This window comes from Zootoca vivipara, chromosome 8, assembly GCF_963506605.1.
Source record: "Zootoca vivipara chromosome 8, rZooViv1.1, whole genome shotgun sequence".
NCBI classification, from domain to species: domain Eukaryota; kingdom Metazoa; phylum Chordata; class Lepidosauria; order Squamata; family Lacertidae; genus Zootoca; species Zootoca vivipara.
This window is the reverse complement of record NC_083283.1, coordinates 828,570-845,214: the sequence shown is the minus strand read 5'-3', so window position 1 is coordinate 845,214 and position 16,645 is coordinate 828,570. Positions and strand designations below refer to the sequence as shown.

The 16,645-nt window shown below is 52.6% G+C and overlaps 1 protein-coding gene across 4 annotated transcripts in view; it reads right to left on the bottom strand.

The window, feature by feature from the left end:
- MROH1 (maestro heat like repeat family member 1) overlaps positions 1–11,461 on the bottom strand; it is a 47,130-nt gene extending 35,669 nt beyond the window's left edge. For 2 of the 4 annotated variants that reach the window (XM_035124605.2, XM_035124609.2), the window contains exons 1-4: positions 10,326–10,449; positions 6,155–6,579; positions 728–873; positions 229–360 (exon numbers count right to left, since the gene is read on the bottom strand). In XM_035124605.2, the coding sequence (XP_034980496.1) occupies positions 229–360; positions 728–873; positions 6,155–6,176 (300 nt within the window). In that variant the 5' untranslated portion in view covers positions 6,177–6,579; positions 10,326–10,449. Of the gene's footprint in view, positions 1–228; positions 361–727; positions 874–6,154; positions 6,580–10,316; positions 10,450–11,317 lie in introns of those variants that run through there. The other 2 variants (XM_035124606.2, XM_035124607.2) reach the window with 2 other exon arrangements.
- Between the last annotated feature and the right edge of the window lie 5,184 nt (positions 11,462–16,645).

Below are 16,645 nucleotides of genomic sequence, written 5' to 3'. Positions count from 1 at the left end.
GGCGCCCCATGGGGCGGGCAGGAGGACCAGGGAGCACCCACAGGCGGGTCTGCCGTGGCTCAAAGGCAGCGGAGGAGAAATCCCAGGTCCTCAGGAGGTGGTGGTCTGCGTGCTGCTTCTCCAGCAGGGGCCAAGAGCAGCTTGCAGACATCTCAGCCACTTGGAGATGGTGGGGGCTTTCCCTGTCCCCTCCAGCCAGGCCCCCAAGTGGAGCAGCACTCCCTGTACCTTCGACTTGGTCATCTCGTTGGAGGCCAAGAAGATGACGATCTTGGCTGTGCTCTTGTCCAGCTGAGCCAAGTTGCTCCTCACCACGGCCTCCATGGCCCTCAGGATGATGATGCGGTGTGGGTAAGCCAGCTGGAAAGGGGAAGGGGGAGACGGGGGTCAGGGGCTGCTCAGGACGGCCAAAAACCCAAGGTCCCTTGTGCACCCTCCCCCCTCAATATGGGGCACAATACACCAGGCACCAGAATCCCGATTCTAAAGACGAGTTTTTTTAGCACTTACAGCAGCAGCTCACTTTGACCTCAATCCCTCCTGCCTCCGTCCAATTGCTCTCCCCCCCCCCTTCACCCCAAAGCGCACTCGGCATTCCTCTCCCCTGCTTCCATGTGACATGAGGTTCTCTCCGTGCCCCACGGGCATCTTAGGGGCCCCTTCCAACTTCACGATTCTGTGACATTCGGCCAGAGCCAACCAGGCAACCCAGCCTGCCCTGCTTCACCTTGTCATGCTGCCGCAGGTACTCCTCGCAGGCGTTCAGGATCTCCTCCGGCTCCACGCCTCCCAGGTAGCACAGAGCGCTGAATATTTGCTCGTGGACCAGAGGGTCTTTATCTGTTGTGGCGTCCATCAGGGTCATGGCCAGCCCTGAAGGAGAGACAGCAGGAAGCGAAGGCTGGAGAGGAGGTCCACAAGCCCATCCATTACAGCATCCAGGGATTGAGACAGGATGGAACCCTCCTCCTAGGTCAATACTCCTGCTAGGCTCACTCCATGGGCCCTGCCTAGGCCCACACCTCAAGGAGTCCTATTGGGGGTGCTCTTGTGTTTCCTATCTTGCCTCCTTCCTCCCTTCCTCTAAGGGAGCAAGAGGCCTCTGCACCACTGATGGAGCTCCCCAGCCTTGGGCTCCCATCTGGATTTGTGCAAATGTGGCCTCTTTGTTAGATGGGGGGTGAGCACAGCACTCCTGGCCAAACCCAACCCTCATCTCTAGCAAACAGCTCTCCGTTTGGCAAGGCAACATCTACCTCTACGATTCCCGCCTTGCTGGCAGAAGGGGCGCTGGGGTCTCCAGGCAGGACTAGGAAAATATTCCTGCTGGAGAGAGAGACGCTGCTGATTAAAGAGAGAGGAGAAGGGTTAAAGTTGTGGATTGTTGGAAAGAAAAGAGGTTTCTGCCTTTATCGCCTGGCCTTGCGGTCTAAAAGGCAACTTTTGGAGTCCAGAGGATCTCCTAACACCATGAGCGAGCGGCAAGGCACCCTCCTCTCTTGCTGTGGGGAATGTTTTCATGTTTATGCTTTATATACTTATCTTCTTTGATGTGTATTTTTTTATTGTTAAGGCTCTTTAAGTTTGATCCTACCACAGAAGAGCAGGACATAGGAGTAAAATGAATAAATAAATGCATTGAGGCTCCATGGAAAGATCCAGAATTGTTGTGTGTGGGTTTTTTTAATGAATACAGAAAGTGGTCACGGTCAATTAGGAGCAGGCTCAATGCTGCAGCTGCATTTTAATCCAAGAGGCTGCAGCAGCCGAGCAGAAGAAGACGAGGAGCAAAGGAGAGCGGCTTTGGGCTGGCCTTGGGGCTGGAGGCTTCATTCCCTCTTTCCAAGAAGCAACACTGCCATGTCACAGGGCACAGAGACCCAGCCAAGCACCTGGGACCGCCCTGCCTGAGATGCCACCATCCTAGCTAGGTGCAAAGACTTAAGAGCGCCACAGAAAATATTCCGTTCTTCCACCAGGCACTCAGAGCACCCAGAATTCGCCGCTACCTCCTCTCATTCGCCCTTGGGGTCCCTCTCACCACCAGCCTCGCCAGCTCTCACCCAGCTCTTCTGCTGCCTGTGCGTCCACGAAAGAAAGTATGCGGAGGGAAGCCCGGAGCACGCACGGCGGGACTCCCGGGCTCTTAGAACAGCCTGCCAGGGTCATGCCAATGTCAAGACCACTCCGAGGGCCATTGTGGCACTCAAGAGGATGCAGAGAGCTCTTCACAAGCCTCCTTGGCCTCACAAGAGAACCATGACTACTTAGTATTCTCTGCACTGCCTCCTGATCAGAACACGAGGAACACAATGGGATGCCAGTAAGAGGAGCAGTCCTTGCCCCTGGGAGAAAGATGAGAGGCCCCGGGGATTGGAGATGGCGAGGATGATTAATTTCCTTCTCATTTCTATACCATACAGATTTTAAAGAAAAAAGAACTCAAGAGCGGTTTACCAGACATTAAAACATCAAATACAACTATCCAGACCAGGGGTCCCCAAACTTAGCCAGCTTTGGCCCAGTGCCTGCAGCACCGATCGCACGGCAGGCCGGAGGGCGGGGGAGCATGCGCAAACGCCATTTCCAGCGCACTTCCAGGTCGGAAAAGCGGCGGAAATAGCTTGTTCACATGCGCACGGGCCTCCTCCGACCCGGAAGTGTGCCAGAAATGATGCTTGTGCATGCACACAAGCTATTTCCGGTGCTTTTCCAACCCGGAATTGGGCAGCCGTGCTGGTAAGAGCGGGTGGCAGGGGTTGCCGTGGGCTGCATAAATGAGCCTTGCGGGCTGCATTTGGCCCGCGGACCGTAGTTTGGGGAACCCTGATCCAGACTAAATGGGGGCTAAGCTGGTGCTGGTGTCTGAGAAGTCACATCTGTGGGAAGAGTCAGGGGTGATGGGAGTTGTGATCCTGTTGTACGCCTCTGGATAGCATCTGCTGGGAACCAAAGCAAGCGAAATGTGGCTGCACTTGTGGGCTGCCCCCTTGGGAGCATCTGGTGGGCCACTGCGAGACCCAGAAGGCTGGCCTAGAGGGACCTCTCGCCTGACCCAGGTGCTGCTTGTGCCAGAGAGCCCAGCCGCTCTCCTCTTTGAAAGGGGGCTCCGTTTAAAAGAGGAGGGAGGTGGCGTGCTGCACAGAAGACGAAATTAGCTGCACGATTATTCATTGCTAAAGGTGCTAAGAAGCTCAGCCAGGAGCAGGAAGCGTCCTGTGTGCTTTGCAGAGGCAGCGCAGGAAAGGCGGAACAAAGCAAACCCCTTTCAGAGCTACATGGCAAACATCAGGCCCGGTGCGTCCATTTAGGCGGACTAGGCCATTGCCTAGGGCGCCAAATTGGAGGGGGCGCTGCCAAGCCTGCCCCGCAATACCCCCGCACCGCCGCCACCCGCCCGCTCACTCCCCGAGGAGCTCACAGCGTCCTCTCCACAGGCGGGAGGAGCGCGAGCCAAAAGGAGAGCTCAGCGCCCTCCCGCCCACAGAGGGGACGCTGTGAGCTCCCCAGCGGCTGCAGCACATCGGCATGTTTCCCCTTGGCTTGGGGAAGGCAGCCGGCAAAACCGCCCCTGCATCGGCACGCTTCGGCCCGGGGGGCGCCAGAAAGTGTTTTGCTTAGGGCGCAAAAAGCCCTAGCACCGCGCCTGGCAAACATCCATGGCCACTTATCACATGAGCCATGGCAGACACAGAGGGGTCCGCCATGGAACGCCACTGTGGCATCTCAGGAACCAAACTTCATTCAAAGGATTTCCGTGATACGAGGCCTTCCATCTTCTCGTGCAAATTTTGGCCACCTTCAGCCTAAATTGACCTAAGACAAAACGCAGCAAAAACAGGAAAAAAATGTGGTACTTCTGTCCGTCCATCTGGTCATTCTACCAAAAGTCAAATCCACAGGCCAGAAGGACCTGCCTGCTTCCAACCCCTGTGGGGAGCAGCACGGGTCCCTTTCAAAGGGCATTTTGACTCTCAAGATGGGCCAGAGGCATCCAACCGTGGAACGGGGCTCCCCGAGGGACCGCCTAACCCTGGCACGTCCGGCAGCTGCTTTCAAGCCTCCAGCCATCTTCCACAATGACCAGGAGGCCGAATCCTGCTTTCCCACCAGCTTCACAACAGGAATATTGCTGAGCAGCAGCAGCTCTTCTCCATGAATCTGCCACGTTCTCTTCTGTCCTGTTCCTAAGTAGACGCCTGCTGCATGCGGAATAAGGGTTCCCTGACTTGGTGCTGGCTCTACAGAGGTCTCAATGCATATTTGATCTGCATTAACGGGGAAGACAAGCGCGCAGGCAGGCTGGCCTGACAACGTTATGAAACGCGAATCGTTCTGCTAGCCTGGTCTTCTCAGCCAATTTATTTTCGCAGCTGCTGGCTCCCTCTCCTCTACTGCCAAAAAGTGTCGAAGGGGCGGAATGCTTTTGGGGGGCATATCCTGCATCAGCAGCCCATATGGGCAGCATTCTGCAATGCATAAGCAAGAGGAATCTCACGCGGCTGTAAAACTTGCCTATGTGTCTAAAAGGGGAGCAAGTCAGGAATCCCGCACCCCTGAGACTCCATCCTTGCAGGAGTCCCAGAGTTAATTAGCCGACTTATTGAAACCATTAACATCAGTGAGGCTACATTAAAAAGCTTCCCTTTGCAATCTCAGAAGCGCTGCAGGTGCAGGAAGAAAGCCAAGCATAACACAGAGGTGGTCAAGGCAATTTCCAATCTATGGGTTAGGGAGAAATTTCAGCCAGGAGAAGTGGTTTGTGTCAGGAGGTACAGCCCTGCTCAACATAAACTTTATTCTCGCCCCCCCCCCAGTCAAAACCCACCTGAACTGCCCCTTTAGAGAACCTCACCTATCAAACTGAAACTGATAGCCAAGAGTCTCCTTGGACAGATCAGATTCTTTGGTTCCTGCAAACAGAGCTACAACCTGCTTTCTCCTCCCTCCTTCAACCGTTGTTCTGGCTGCATAGGAAGCTGCCTTATACAGAGTCAGGCCATTGGTCCACCGGGCTCCATATTGTCCACACAGACTGGCAGCAATGGCTCTGCAGGGTTTGGGCAGCGTTTTCCCCCCAGCCCTACTTGGCGATGGATTCAAGGGGGCTTGAATATTAATACTGATATTCTGCCTTTTCCCCAGTCGAGGTGGCTTACAAAGATAAAACAGAAAAAGGTAAAATCACAGAAAAGACCATCATTAAAATGTAATTCAACATTAATAGATTTTTTAAAAACTCAACTAAACTAAAAAGATCAATTAAAAACGCAGACAACAATAAAAGCATCATGGCACCAGCCCTTTCCTCAAAAACAATCAGTTCCTGAAGGCCTGGGGAAATTTTAAAAAAAGAAGTCTTCACCTGCCAAGGGAAGGGGAGCAAGGAGGAAGCTAGCCTGGCTTCTCTTGGAAGGGAGTTCCAAAGTTCTCTGGGGGCAACCACGGAGAAGGCCGTCTCCCAAGGCCCCACCCAGCATGGCCTGTGAGGGAGAAGGGCCTCCCCCAGATATCTGGCCAGGTTCGTATGAAGGAATGCAGTCTTTCAGACTGAACATGGGGCCACCCCGCTGCCAGGCCCTATGCTGTGCCACTGAGCCCTGGGCCCTTAGCCTGGCACTGCGCTCGGTCTGAAGGTGCATTTCATCACCTTCTCCTTCTGGCTCAGCAGGAGCCCCAGGAAGCTGCTAGAAAATTGTCTTCTTATCCACAGTCTACGACCACTGTGCCCAGCAAGCCGGTCGGGATTGGGGATGTTAACAGCGCTGGTGAATCACAAGTCAAAGTGCAACCAGAAACCACCCACAGTTTCCACTTTTGGGGGCAAAAGAGAAACATGGCTCTGCTGTACAGTACTGTAAATGCATTTTTTTTGGGGGGGGGCTAGGAACCTAAAACTGGAAGTGGTTCCTTTTGCCCTGACCATGTCTAGCTAGGCAAGAAAACCTTAAATTGGAATTTGTGGAGGAGGCGGGTGACTGTCCCATGCAATTCCACCAAGACCAAGACCAATGGCTACAAGCTGAAGGCTTCAGTAACCTCTGAAGCCCCTAAAAGTGGTATTGCCCCCCCCAGCCCTCCTTCCAGGCAGAGCCTTTTCCCTACACACAGAGAGACACACCAGTCCTGCCTTCCATGGCTCTGCTGTACTTACGCTTCACCCGTGACTCAGACATCTTCCTTGTTTTGGGGTTTCCAGCCCAATGAACCGAGTCCCAGTGCTCAAAGTGTGAGGTTCCAGAAGACCCTATTTTGGGGGCCAGAATATGACACACTCCCGGTGCAAATGCCTCTCCTAAGCGTCACTGCTCAGCTCCAGAGCTGGAATGGCCAGAGTTCATCTTCTGAGGCTCGAGGAAGGGTCGGGAAGCCCCCAGCCAGCCAATTCCCAGTTCCACGCAGACAACGAACAACCAGCAGAGGAGCTCTCTCTCTCTATGTCTCCAGATGTCTGGCCATTCCCAAGTGACAGGGAGCAATGGTTGCCTCTAGCTCCCTCATCCTTTCAAAGGGAGCGTCCAAGAAGAACACGCAGGAGGGCACTGGGTTCAGAAGCCGCTTCCTTCTTTCTTGCCTGGCCTGTGAAAAGAACAACAGCTCTTAAGACAGGTCCTAACACATAAGATATCTTTATTGTCATGGTCCCCTTGCGGGAACAACGAAATTACTCAGTTGCTACATCCACTCAGATAAAGCATTCCGCATAATCCAAAATTTAAAAACCTAATTAAAAACAGTAAATATAATACAAATAACAAGTAAAATAAGATGACTTCAAAGTCCAGGCTTTCCATTTAAGGCCAAAATCGCTCTAGAGAAGAAACTGTTCCTGAGACGGCTCGTTCTTGCCTGCATTGTTCTATATCTCCGTCCCGATGGCAGGAGCTGAAAGAAATGGTGACCAGGGTGCGTTGGATCTCTTGATATGTCTAGTGCTTTTCTATGGCACCTGGTGGTATAGATTTGTTCTAAGGTGGAGAGTGAGCAGCCAATAACGCTCTCTGCTGTTTTAATAATTCTACACAGCCCTGCTCTGTCCTGAGAAGTACAGCTTCCGTACCACACACATAAACCGTACGTGAGCACGCTCTGTATGGCACAGTGATAGAAGGCAAGCAGCAGCTTTTGTGGAAGATGGTTTTTCCTTAAAATTCTCAAAAAATACAGTCTCTGCTGCGCCTTCTTCACAAGCCCCCTTGTATTAACACTCCAGGACAGATCCTCCTGTCACTCAATGCCTAGAAATCTAAACGTTGTTACCCTCTCCACACATGGTCCTCATGCTCACATCTATTCATGCGCCGGCCAGCTCATGCTGGAATCTCAATGGGTTTCATTGAGGCAGGAGAAGAAGTAGTAACTTACGTCCCAAGCAAGCTCACAGCGATTCAGATGCATCAATATTGCTGGGAAAGATCAGAGGGGTTTGAAAAACAAGGGACACAGAGGTGGTGCCTTTCTGGACCATTTTGTGTCCACGGAAGGCAACATCACAGCTAAATCCAGAAGTCAAAACACAGTCCTGGCCCACATCAGAGAGGCAACCAAAGAAGCCACACAATTAGTATTATTTGGAACCTGAAGTCTCCAAAGCACAACAGAATTTCCCTTCCTCAGACACTTTGAATTTGCACGTCACCCCTACAAGAGGAGCTCCATGAGTAATGAGGAGGTGCCCCCTTCTCCCGATTCAACCCCGCTATGAAGACACGAGAGATGCTTTCAGCAGGAACTAAACATACGAGACCAAAATGGCAAGGACGCAAACTCATAGAATCATAGGATCATAGAATCATAGAGTTGGAAGAGACCACAAGGGCCATCCAGTCCAACCCCCTGCCAAGCAGGAAACACCATCAAAGTGTTCCTGACATATGGCCGTCAAGCCTCCGCTTAAAGACCTCCAAAGAAGGAGACTCCACCACACTCCTTGGCAGCAAATTCCACTGCCGAACAGCTCTTACTGTCAGGAAGTTCTTCCTAATGTTTAGGTGGAATCTTCTTTCTTGTAGTTTGAATCCATTGCTCCGTGTCTGCTTCTCTGGAGCAGCAGAAAACAACCTTTCTCCCTCCTCTATATGGCATCCTTTTATATATTTGAACATGGCTATCATATCACCCCTTAACCTTCTCTTCTCCAGGCTAAACATACCCAGTTCCCTAAGCCGTTCCTCATAAGGCATCGTTTCCAGGCCTTTGACCATTTTGGTTGCCCTCTTCTGGACACGTTCCAGCTTGTCAGTATCCTTCTTGAACTGTGGTGCCCAGAACTGGACACAGTACTCCAGGTGAGGTCTGACCAGAGCAGAATACAGTGGTACTATTACTTCCCTCGATCTAGATGCTATACTCCTATTGATGCAGCCCAGAATTGCATTGGCTTTTTTAGCTGCTGCATCACACTGCTGACTCATGTCAAGTTTGTGGACTACCAGGACTCCTAGGTCCTTTTCACATGTACTGCTCTCAAGCCAGGTGTCACCCATCCTGTATTTGTGCCTTTCATTTTTTCTGCCCAAGTGTAGTACCTTACATTTCTGCTTGTTAAAATTCATCTTGTTTGCTTTGGCCCAGTTGTCTAATCTGTTAATCTGTTAAACTCTCCCACTAGTCCACTGTTTTCTCTGTCAAACAGACAAGGCCCATTCAGCGCCTGCAGTCCATCCATCAAACTAGCCCAAGGCCCTCCTGGCATCATGCATGACACTGACTGACGCTACATAAAGCCACGGCAGATAGAAGGGAGTTGCATACAGATTGTGTAAATTAGATCTCTGAATCCCCTTGACAATTAATGGCCAATTGGTTTCAATTATTTGCCCTAACCTCCCTAGCTGATAGAGGAGAACAACTTGAGAAGTTGTCAAACCCTCTCCGCCCCCTGCTCAGCCAAGCCCAGAAATGGCGCAAGAGCTTATCCTGAAGGCAGGAGAGCTTCTCTGCAACACTCAGCAATCCGCTACTGCATCTGAGATTACAGTGGGGTGGGGTGAGCACTGAAACCTCGTTTTCAAAGCAGAGCACCACTTAACAGGCCTCTTGCTCAGGGAAATGGCAAGAACCAAAAGTCCTCCGGAGAGAATTTTAGGAGGACCCGAGATTTATTACAGCCACCCAAAAAAAACCCAGGGTGCCTTCTGGGTGTAGCGGGAGCCCAGCAGGTGAGGAAAACCCCATAGGGAAATCCTATGCAGGAGCATAGCTGCCAAGTTATCCCATTTTTTAAGGGATTTTCCCTTATGCTGAATAGGCTTCCTCGCGAGAAAAGGGAAAACTTGGCAGCTATGTGCAGGAGCCTCAGACCCCAAGGCTTCAAAAGCCTCAAGTCATTGACAAGGCTCAGACCTCAAAAAGAGGCACTTCAAACACTAGAGCTTCTTGTGGTGGAGAAATTCCCAGTCCACAAAAGCTGTCATAAACCTGCCAGCCTTCGAGGGGCACCAAGGCCTGCTCTTGTTTTTGCTGCAGCAGCAGACTCAAAAAAACAGGGCTCTGGAAGTCAGGGCACCGCAGACATGGCAACCTTGAGGACAGACAGAAGGAGAAAATCCACATTTCGGGGGCGGCGGCCAATCTTCAGGAGGGCTCTTTAAATGCCCAGAGCAGTCGGGCGGAGCCGCAGCCCAAATGAAGCAAGGGATGCAAATGGGAGGAGGGGGCAGAAAAGAGAATTTGCAGCTCCCGGGATGAGGAATCCAGGACAGAGACGCGCCGCCCGGTGCCTGGACGCGCCAAACGCCGAGCACGCGAGCGGCTCCTGCGAAGGCCGACCGGGAGCAGCGGAGCCGGATCGGGGCGACGAGGGGCGGAAGCGGGGCAGAGACTTCTCCCTTCCTGCGCCCACCTCCGGCTCCAGGCACGAGCCGCGCCCGGGAAGAGCCAGAGCCCAGGCAGAAGAGCAGCAAGCCGGGAGGGGGTAGAAAGAGGCAGGCCGGGGAAGGAGGGTCTCCGGAGACCCCCAGCGAACAGGGAAGGCGGGCAGGAGCCCCGAAGGGCGGCAGGGCGGCAGCCGGAAACCTCGGGGGGAGGGGGGAGGTCGCTGAGCCCCCACCCCCGCAGCAGGACACCTGGGTCCCTCCACTGGCTGCCCAGGAAAGGAGGGAGGGAGAAGCCGCTGGGGGAAATAAATAAATAAATAATAAATAAATAAATAAAGAACAACAACAACAACAACAATAAAATAAAGAACAACAACAATAATATATTATTTATTCCCCAGCCACTCTGGGTGGCTTCCAACAGAATATTAAAATGCAATAATCTATTAAACATTAAAAGCTTCCCTAAACAGGGAACAGCAACAGCTGCAGCCCCACCTGCCTTACCTGCGCCCGCCTTCCTCCGCGGCGACCCCTCTGCGCCTCACCTGCCCGGCTTGAGGGGCGGGACTGCGTTTCCGGGTATTTAAGGCCCCGCCCCTCACCTGCGAGAGTGGGCGTGGCGGTAGAAGAGAAGGCCCCGCCCCCTGGCGCTCTTCCCTATAGAGGCGCGAGAGGAGGCGCGTGCAGAGCGAGGCGCTTCCGGGTTCCCTTCGACGCAGCGCCGGAGGGGCAGGCTGGGGCGGGACGGGACGGGACGAACCGCGGGGACTCATCCCTGAGCGCTGGCCAGGTGGGAGGGAGAGGCCCGCCGCTCATTCCCTTTCTGCACAACAGGAAAGAGGCGGCTCCGGTCTCCCCGTGGGCAAACGTAACGGCAACGACGTCATTTTATTATAATAATATCAAAACCCGAAAAGCGCCCTGCTTGCTGCGCCTGGAGAGAGGGAGGGAGGCTGAAGAGCAGCAGCAAAAAAGAGGGAGGGGATCTCAGCTGGTGATGAGGAGGAGCAAGAAGTAGCGGCCCCGCCGGCCCCGAATCAGTGGAGAACGACACAGGGGCGGGCAAGGGGACTCTTTAAATGACGTCAAGGATAAGCCCCCTGAAGAAAGGAGGGACGGCATGGGGTGCCCCAGTCCAGACTTAGGGGTGCATGCACGCCCCCCTCCCCCCGTACGGGCAGCATGGGGATGGGCGACCCTCTTCTGCCGACGACGCTGCTGAGACCCCTCCAAGTGTCCTGGGCGCCGCAAAGACGGCTGCAACGGAGCGCGTGGCTCCTGCCCTTGGCCCGCGGGTCCCTTGGCGGCCAGCCAGCCAGACTTCCTGCGCCAGGAGTCCCCCTCCTTGCAACGTCACAGGGCCGCCCCTGACGCTAGCGGCATGGAAGCGGGCAGAAGAGGCGCCCCTGGCCATGCGTTGGAAAGAGTTCCGAGGGTCATCTAGCCCAACCCCCCGCGATGGACGTGTCACGGTCCTTTGGCTTCAAAAGCCTCACCTAAGCACCAGCTTGCGCATATTCGCTCTCAGGAAAAAAGCCCCTTTACTCGACGGCGCTTCCTCCCCGGGCCGAGGGGGGAACGAGAACGGGAGGTCTAAGCTGGAAGCAAGCGCCGCTCCAGCCGCAATCCCACCGGAAGTGAGGGTTCTCTCATTTCGCTTTCTACCTCTATGGTGCTCTCTCACGACTCCGCCCCTTTCCTCGCGTTAGGAAGGAGGCAGAGCAATCGGCGCGTGCGCAGTGAGGAGTAGGTGCTCCGCCCCGCGGCCTTGTCTCGTGACGAGCGATGCGGAGGGAGGCGCCGCCCCTTCCCTTTCGCCATTGGACAGCAGACCCCCGTTGCTCTCTCTATTGGTCCGCCCCGCACAACGTAGCCCGAAGTGGGCGGAGAAAGGCGGGTGCCCGCGCGGCCATTGGCGGAGAAGGACGCCCGTCACTGAGGAGGCTGAATCACTCGCAGGAATGGCGAAACTTGGCCCTCCAGCTGTTTTGGGACTACAATTCCCATCATCCCTGACCACTGGTCCTGTTAGCTGGGGATGACGGGAATTGTAGTCCCAAAACAGCTGGAGGGCCGAGCTTGGGGGTGCCTGTAAGGAACCGGCCAGTCCGGACTCCGGCTAGGCGGGCGGCGGAGGAGCCTCGAGGCGGAGGAAGGAGAGCTGCCCTTTGGTGGGATGGAGGCATGCAAATAAACAAACATATATATTTCTCCCTCTCTCGCTATACAGTATTTTAAGTGTTTTAAATATTTTTGCGTGAGCCGTTAATATATATATTTCTGTCATAAAATGTCATATATATATATATATATATATATATATATATATGTATATTTGTATATGTGTGTGTATATATAATTAGCCAGGCTGGGGCTCAAGGCAGCACGCAAAAAAGCTGACCGGCTTGGCTGCTCATTGATGTCCCCGCTCAGCAGAGATGGAGCCAGCACAGGGCAGCCCACGTAAAGATGGGAATTCTCACAAAAAGGACAACATTCTTGGGCTGGTGCACAAACCTTTTGCCTGGCAAAGGTGCCGTGAAACTAAAATCCTTGCCTTGGTGCTACAGTATTGCTTGGCTCGATAGAGGGGTAACAGCTCACAGATCCTACTCTCTCATGATTCAGCACAGGCTTGCAAAATCCAGTGAGCTCCCGTCTTGGGTACAGTTCCGAACACAGAACAGGACGTGCAACATCTCTGGAATAAGTTAAAACTATACGCCGTCATCCTACCATTCAGTCCTACCATAAAATAAAGTCATCCTGCCGTTCTGGAAGAACCACATTGCACACATTGCTGGTTAATATATTTCAGCCTCCCACCACAAATACTCGCAGCTTTTTTTCTTTTTTGCAAAGGAAAATTAACGAACAAATGAATGCTTTGATTCCTCCACACAGCCACTTCAGAAAGGCTCCCTTCCTAAACCCCACACACCGGAGAAGTTACTCAGGAAGCATGCTCAAAATCATATGTTCAACTGCCGCTACACTCGAAGGTGGTTCAAGAGTGGCAAAGAGGCGAACTTCCCCTGCACCATTTAACAAATAAGAACATGGCCTAAGAAGAAGAAAGTTGTAGCTCGGTGGCAGAGTATTTGCCTTGGATGCAGAAGGTCCCTGGCATCAACACTTCCAATAAATAAAAGCTAAGAAGACAGTTGCGGTTGAGGGAGTGCAGAAGGTCCCCATAAGGTTTCCAGAAATGCTGGAGAGCCAATGCTGCCATTCACAGTACAACAGTGATGGGCAACCGTTTGAGCTTGGTGTGTCAAAATTCACCAAAAAACCGAGCATAACTCGGGTGGTGAAAGAAACCATCATTTCGCGATATTTATAGTTTAAATAACAAAAATGTATAATGTGTATCTGAAGAAGTGTGCATGCACACGAAAGCTCATACCAAAATATAAACTTAGTTGGTCTTTAAGGTGCTACTGAAGGAATTTTTGTAATATATAACTGTATTTAATAAACCAAAAACTAGTTATTTAATCAAACCAAACCAAAAACCCCTTATCTATCACAAAGTGCCCAGATTTGTTGAGCTTTTTGAGGGGAGCTACTGACCAAAGTTTTGGAGGTTTTTTTGAGGGGTGCAAAAGTTGCTTTGCTCTTTTGGCGGGGGGGAAGAGAACAGAAATAAATGACGAATAATACCTTCGCTGGAACTAACACGCAGCACTGACATCGTCTGCCAAAGCGCCAAAAAACCAGCACAGAACGGGTTAAAAAACGAACGCTGTTACACCCAATCATAGTCTGCCAAAGCGCCAGGAAAAAAAACAGCACAGAAAGGGTTAAAAAAATCTGGCTACCAGCAACAACAACAAAAAAGGATCCAGGTTTTAACAGTGGAGACAAGCTGCAGCGGAGACAAGCTGCAGGGGGAGCGGGAGAACAAATGGGGGGGGGAACAACAACAGCGCGAATGGGCTGATGGGGCGCGTGCCAGCTGTGAGGGCTCTGCGTGTCACGTCTGACACGCGTGTCATCGGTTCGCCATCACTGGTGTAGAATATAATACTGTACTGAGCAGGATCACAAACCCAGCATTGTCTGACTGGTCACAGAGCAACTTCCTCTGTTCCAGAGCCCTCCTCAATCAGACCCAAGGCTCATTGGGTTCAGCCTCCTGTTCCCCGCAATGGGCAACTAGGTGCCCCAGAAAGCCCACAGGCAAAATTCAGCTTGTAATACAATAAGAGACTATATAAGTTTCAAAAAAGCAATACAATAGAATTGAAAATCCATTTGAAGGTTTAAAGCAGACATGCTGTAGGCCACGTGAATTACTGTGCTCCATGGAGCACTTTTCTTCTCGTGGTGTCCATTTTCTGAGCCTGCCCTTCCCCAAACCCACATCCAACAAGCGCTGGTGACAGGTCAGATCCCGGCAGGGATCTCTCCAATATATTTGATTCACCTTGTCACTGGGTCCTCGGTGCTGACCGAGGTTGCTATCTGACACAAAGACCAAACACTCGTTCTCACTTGGGATTCCTGCCTGAAGCAAAAGCCTGCGACTGTTTTTCGCCAACCTCTAAGCAAGAGGGAGCTTCAGCTTCCAGGGGGAGATGGCATCAGCATGCAGGTTCCTACTAGGATTCCCACTGAATCTTCCAGTTAGTAAGTGCCGGTTGCCTTCCTTGATCCCTGCTCAGAGAGTTATCTCCACGAGCCAAGTTTCTGTCGAGAGGCATCTTGCCAGCCCCAGAGAAGAGAGTGGGGGGCTTACCTTGCCAAGGGAAGGTGGCACCCGATCAGAGCTATTAGATCGGGGCCTCAGATCTGTTGCTAACTGGCCCACAGCAAGAGGGAGTCTTACCCTTCCTTCTTGGGCCCCCAGTTTTCGTTCCTCCTGGGAGAGTTTGGCTGTCCTGCCTCCCTTGCTGCTGCAGGAGCAAGAGAGAAAGAAGGAGAAATATATACAGCGCTGCAAGATTGCTGTGGACCTGACTCTGCCCAGGAGCGCTCCCAGAGAAGAGGCAGGGGAAGGAGGGCCTCTGTGCCACCTGCTGGAACTGCTTGGAAATGAATCCACTGATGCTCACGGCCAAAGATCCTCGGCTACTCGCTTGAGCGATGATCTATATTCTGTCCTAGCACAAGGCTGCGACTGTATAGGAACATGTTTTGGTTGCCAAAGTCACAGAAGCTGGGGAGGCTTGGCACCTGCCGGGAATGCATCAGTTTTGCTTGCTGCTCCAGGCCCTCCAGGGTGGCGTGAGAGCTGGACTGAGAACATAGGGAGCTGCCTTAGGCCCTTGGTTCATTGACGCCAGTATTGCCTGCACTGATTGGCAACAGCTCTCCAGGGTTTCAGGCAGGATTCTTTACCAGGCCTCCCTAGAAATGCCAAGCATCCGTCACTGAACTGCGGCCACAGGAATCATAGAATCATAGAGTTGGAAGAGACCACAAGGGCCATCCAGTCCAACCCCCTGCCAAGCAGGAAACACAATCAAAGCATTCCTGACATATGCCTGTCAAGCCTCCGCTTAAAGACCTCCAAAGAAGGGGACTCCACCACACTCCTTGGCAGCAAATTCCACTGCCGAACAGCTCTGACTGTCAGGAAGTTCTTCCTAATGTTTAGGAGGAATCTTCTTTCTTGTAGTTTGAATCCATTGCTCCGTGTCCGCTTCTCTGGAGCAGCAGAAAACAACCTTTCTCCCTCCTCTATATGACATCCTTTCATATATTTAAACATGGCTATCATATCACCCCATAACCTTCTCTTCTCCAGGCTAAACATACCCAGCTCCCTAAGCCGTTCCTCATAAGGCATCGTTTCCAGGCCTTTGACCATTTTGGTTGCCCTCTTCTGGACACTTTCCAGTTTGTCAGTATCCTTCTTGAACTGTGGTGCCCAGAACTGGACACAGTACTCCAGGTGAGGTCTGACCAGAGCAGAATACAGTGGTACTATTACTTCCCTTGATCTAGATGCTATACTCCTATTGATGCAGCCCAGAACTGCATTGGCTTTTTTAGCTGCTGCATCACACTGCTGACTCATGTCAAGTCTGTGGTCTACCAAGATTCCTAGATCCTTTTCACATGTACTGCTCTCAAGCCAGGTGTCTCCCATCCTGTATTTGTGCCTTTCATTTTTTTGCCCAAGTGTAGTACCTTACATTTCTCCTTGTTAAAATTCATCTTGTTTGCTCGGGGAGACCCGAGTTCAAATCCTCCACCAGTCGCCAGGCTCACTGGGCCCACTCACTGCCTCTCGGCCCAACCCTCCTTTCTTGGCAATAACCATAACTCAAGCCAAACGACCTCAGCCACATGCCCACAACTCACCTGGCTTCTGGGATTGTCCACCTGAGAAGCAGCCCTGCGTGTTGTGAAGCAGTGATGGGCTTGCCGCTGACCATGCCCTTGCGGCTGCCGCTTGTGGGGACCCGGTTAGGAGCGACCCAGGGCAGCGCCTGCCCCCCTCCCCGAGGCCGCAGGTTCTAAAACTGCTTGTTACGCCTCGGTTCTAGAACTCTGCCTCTGGAATGCTTGTTCCACCCCCGTCACTGTGGAAACTTCTGCATCTGAATAGCAACAAGGACTCTCTGATCTTGCCCTTCCCTGTGCTCGGCCAGTGGCAGCCAAACCACTCAAAAGATGCGAAAGGGGCCGTGCTAAGAGAGAGAGAGAGAAGCCGCCACTTGGGTGCTTTCCCTGCCTTGTAGAGCTGATGTGTTTATCTGGACTCTGGTTCCTCTGGAGTTTCCTCCCCGCCTCGGTGCTGCCCCTGCTCCTTGGCCTGTCGCAAGAGAGGGTCCTCCTCCTTGCCACCCTCTCGAGAGAGAGACCCGCGGGCC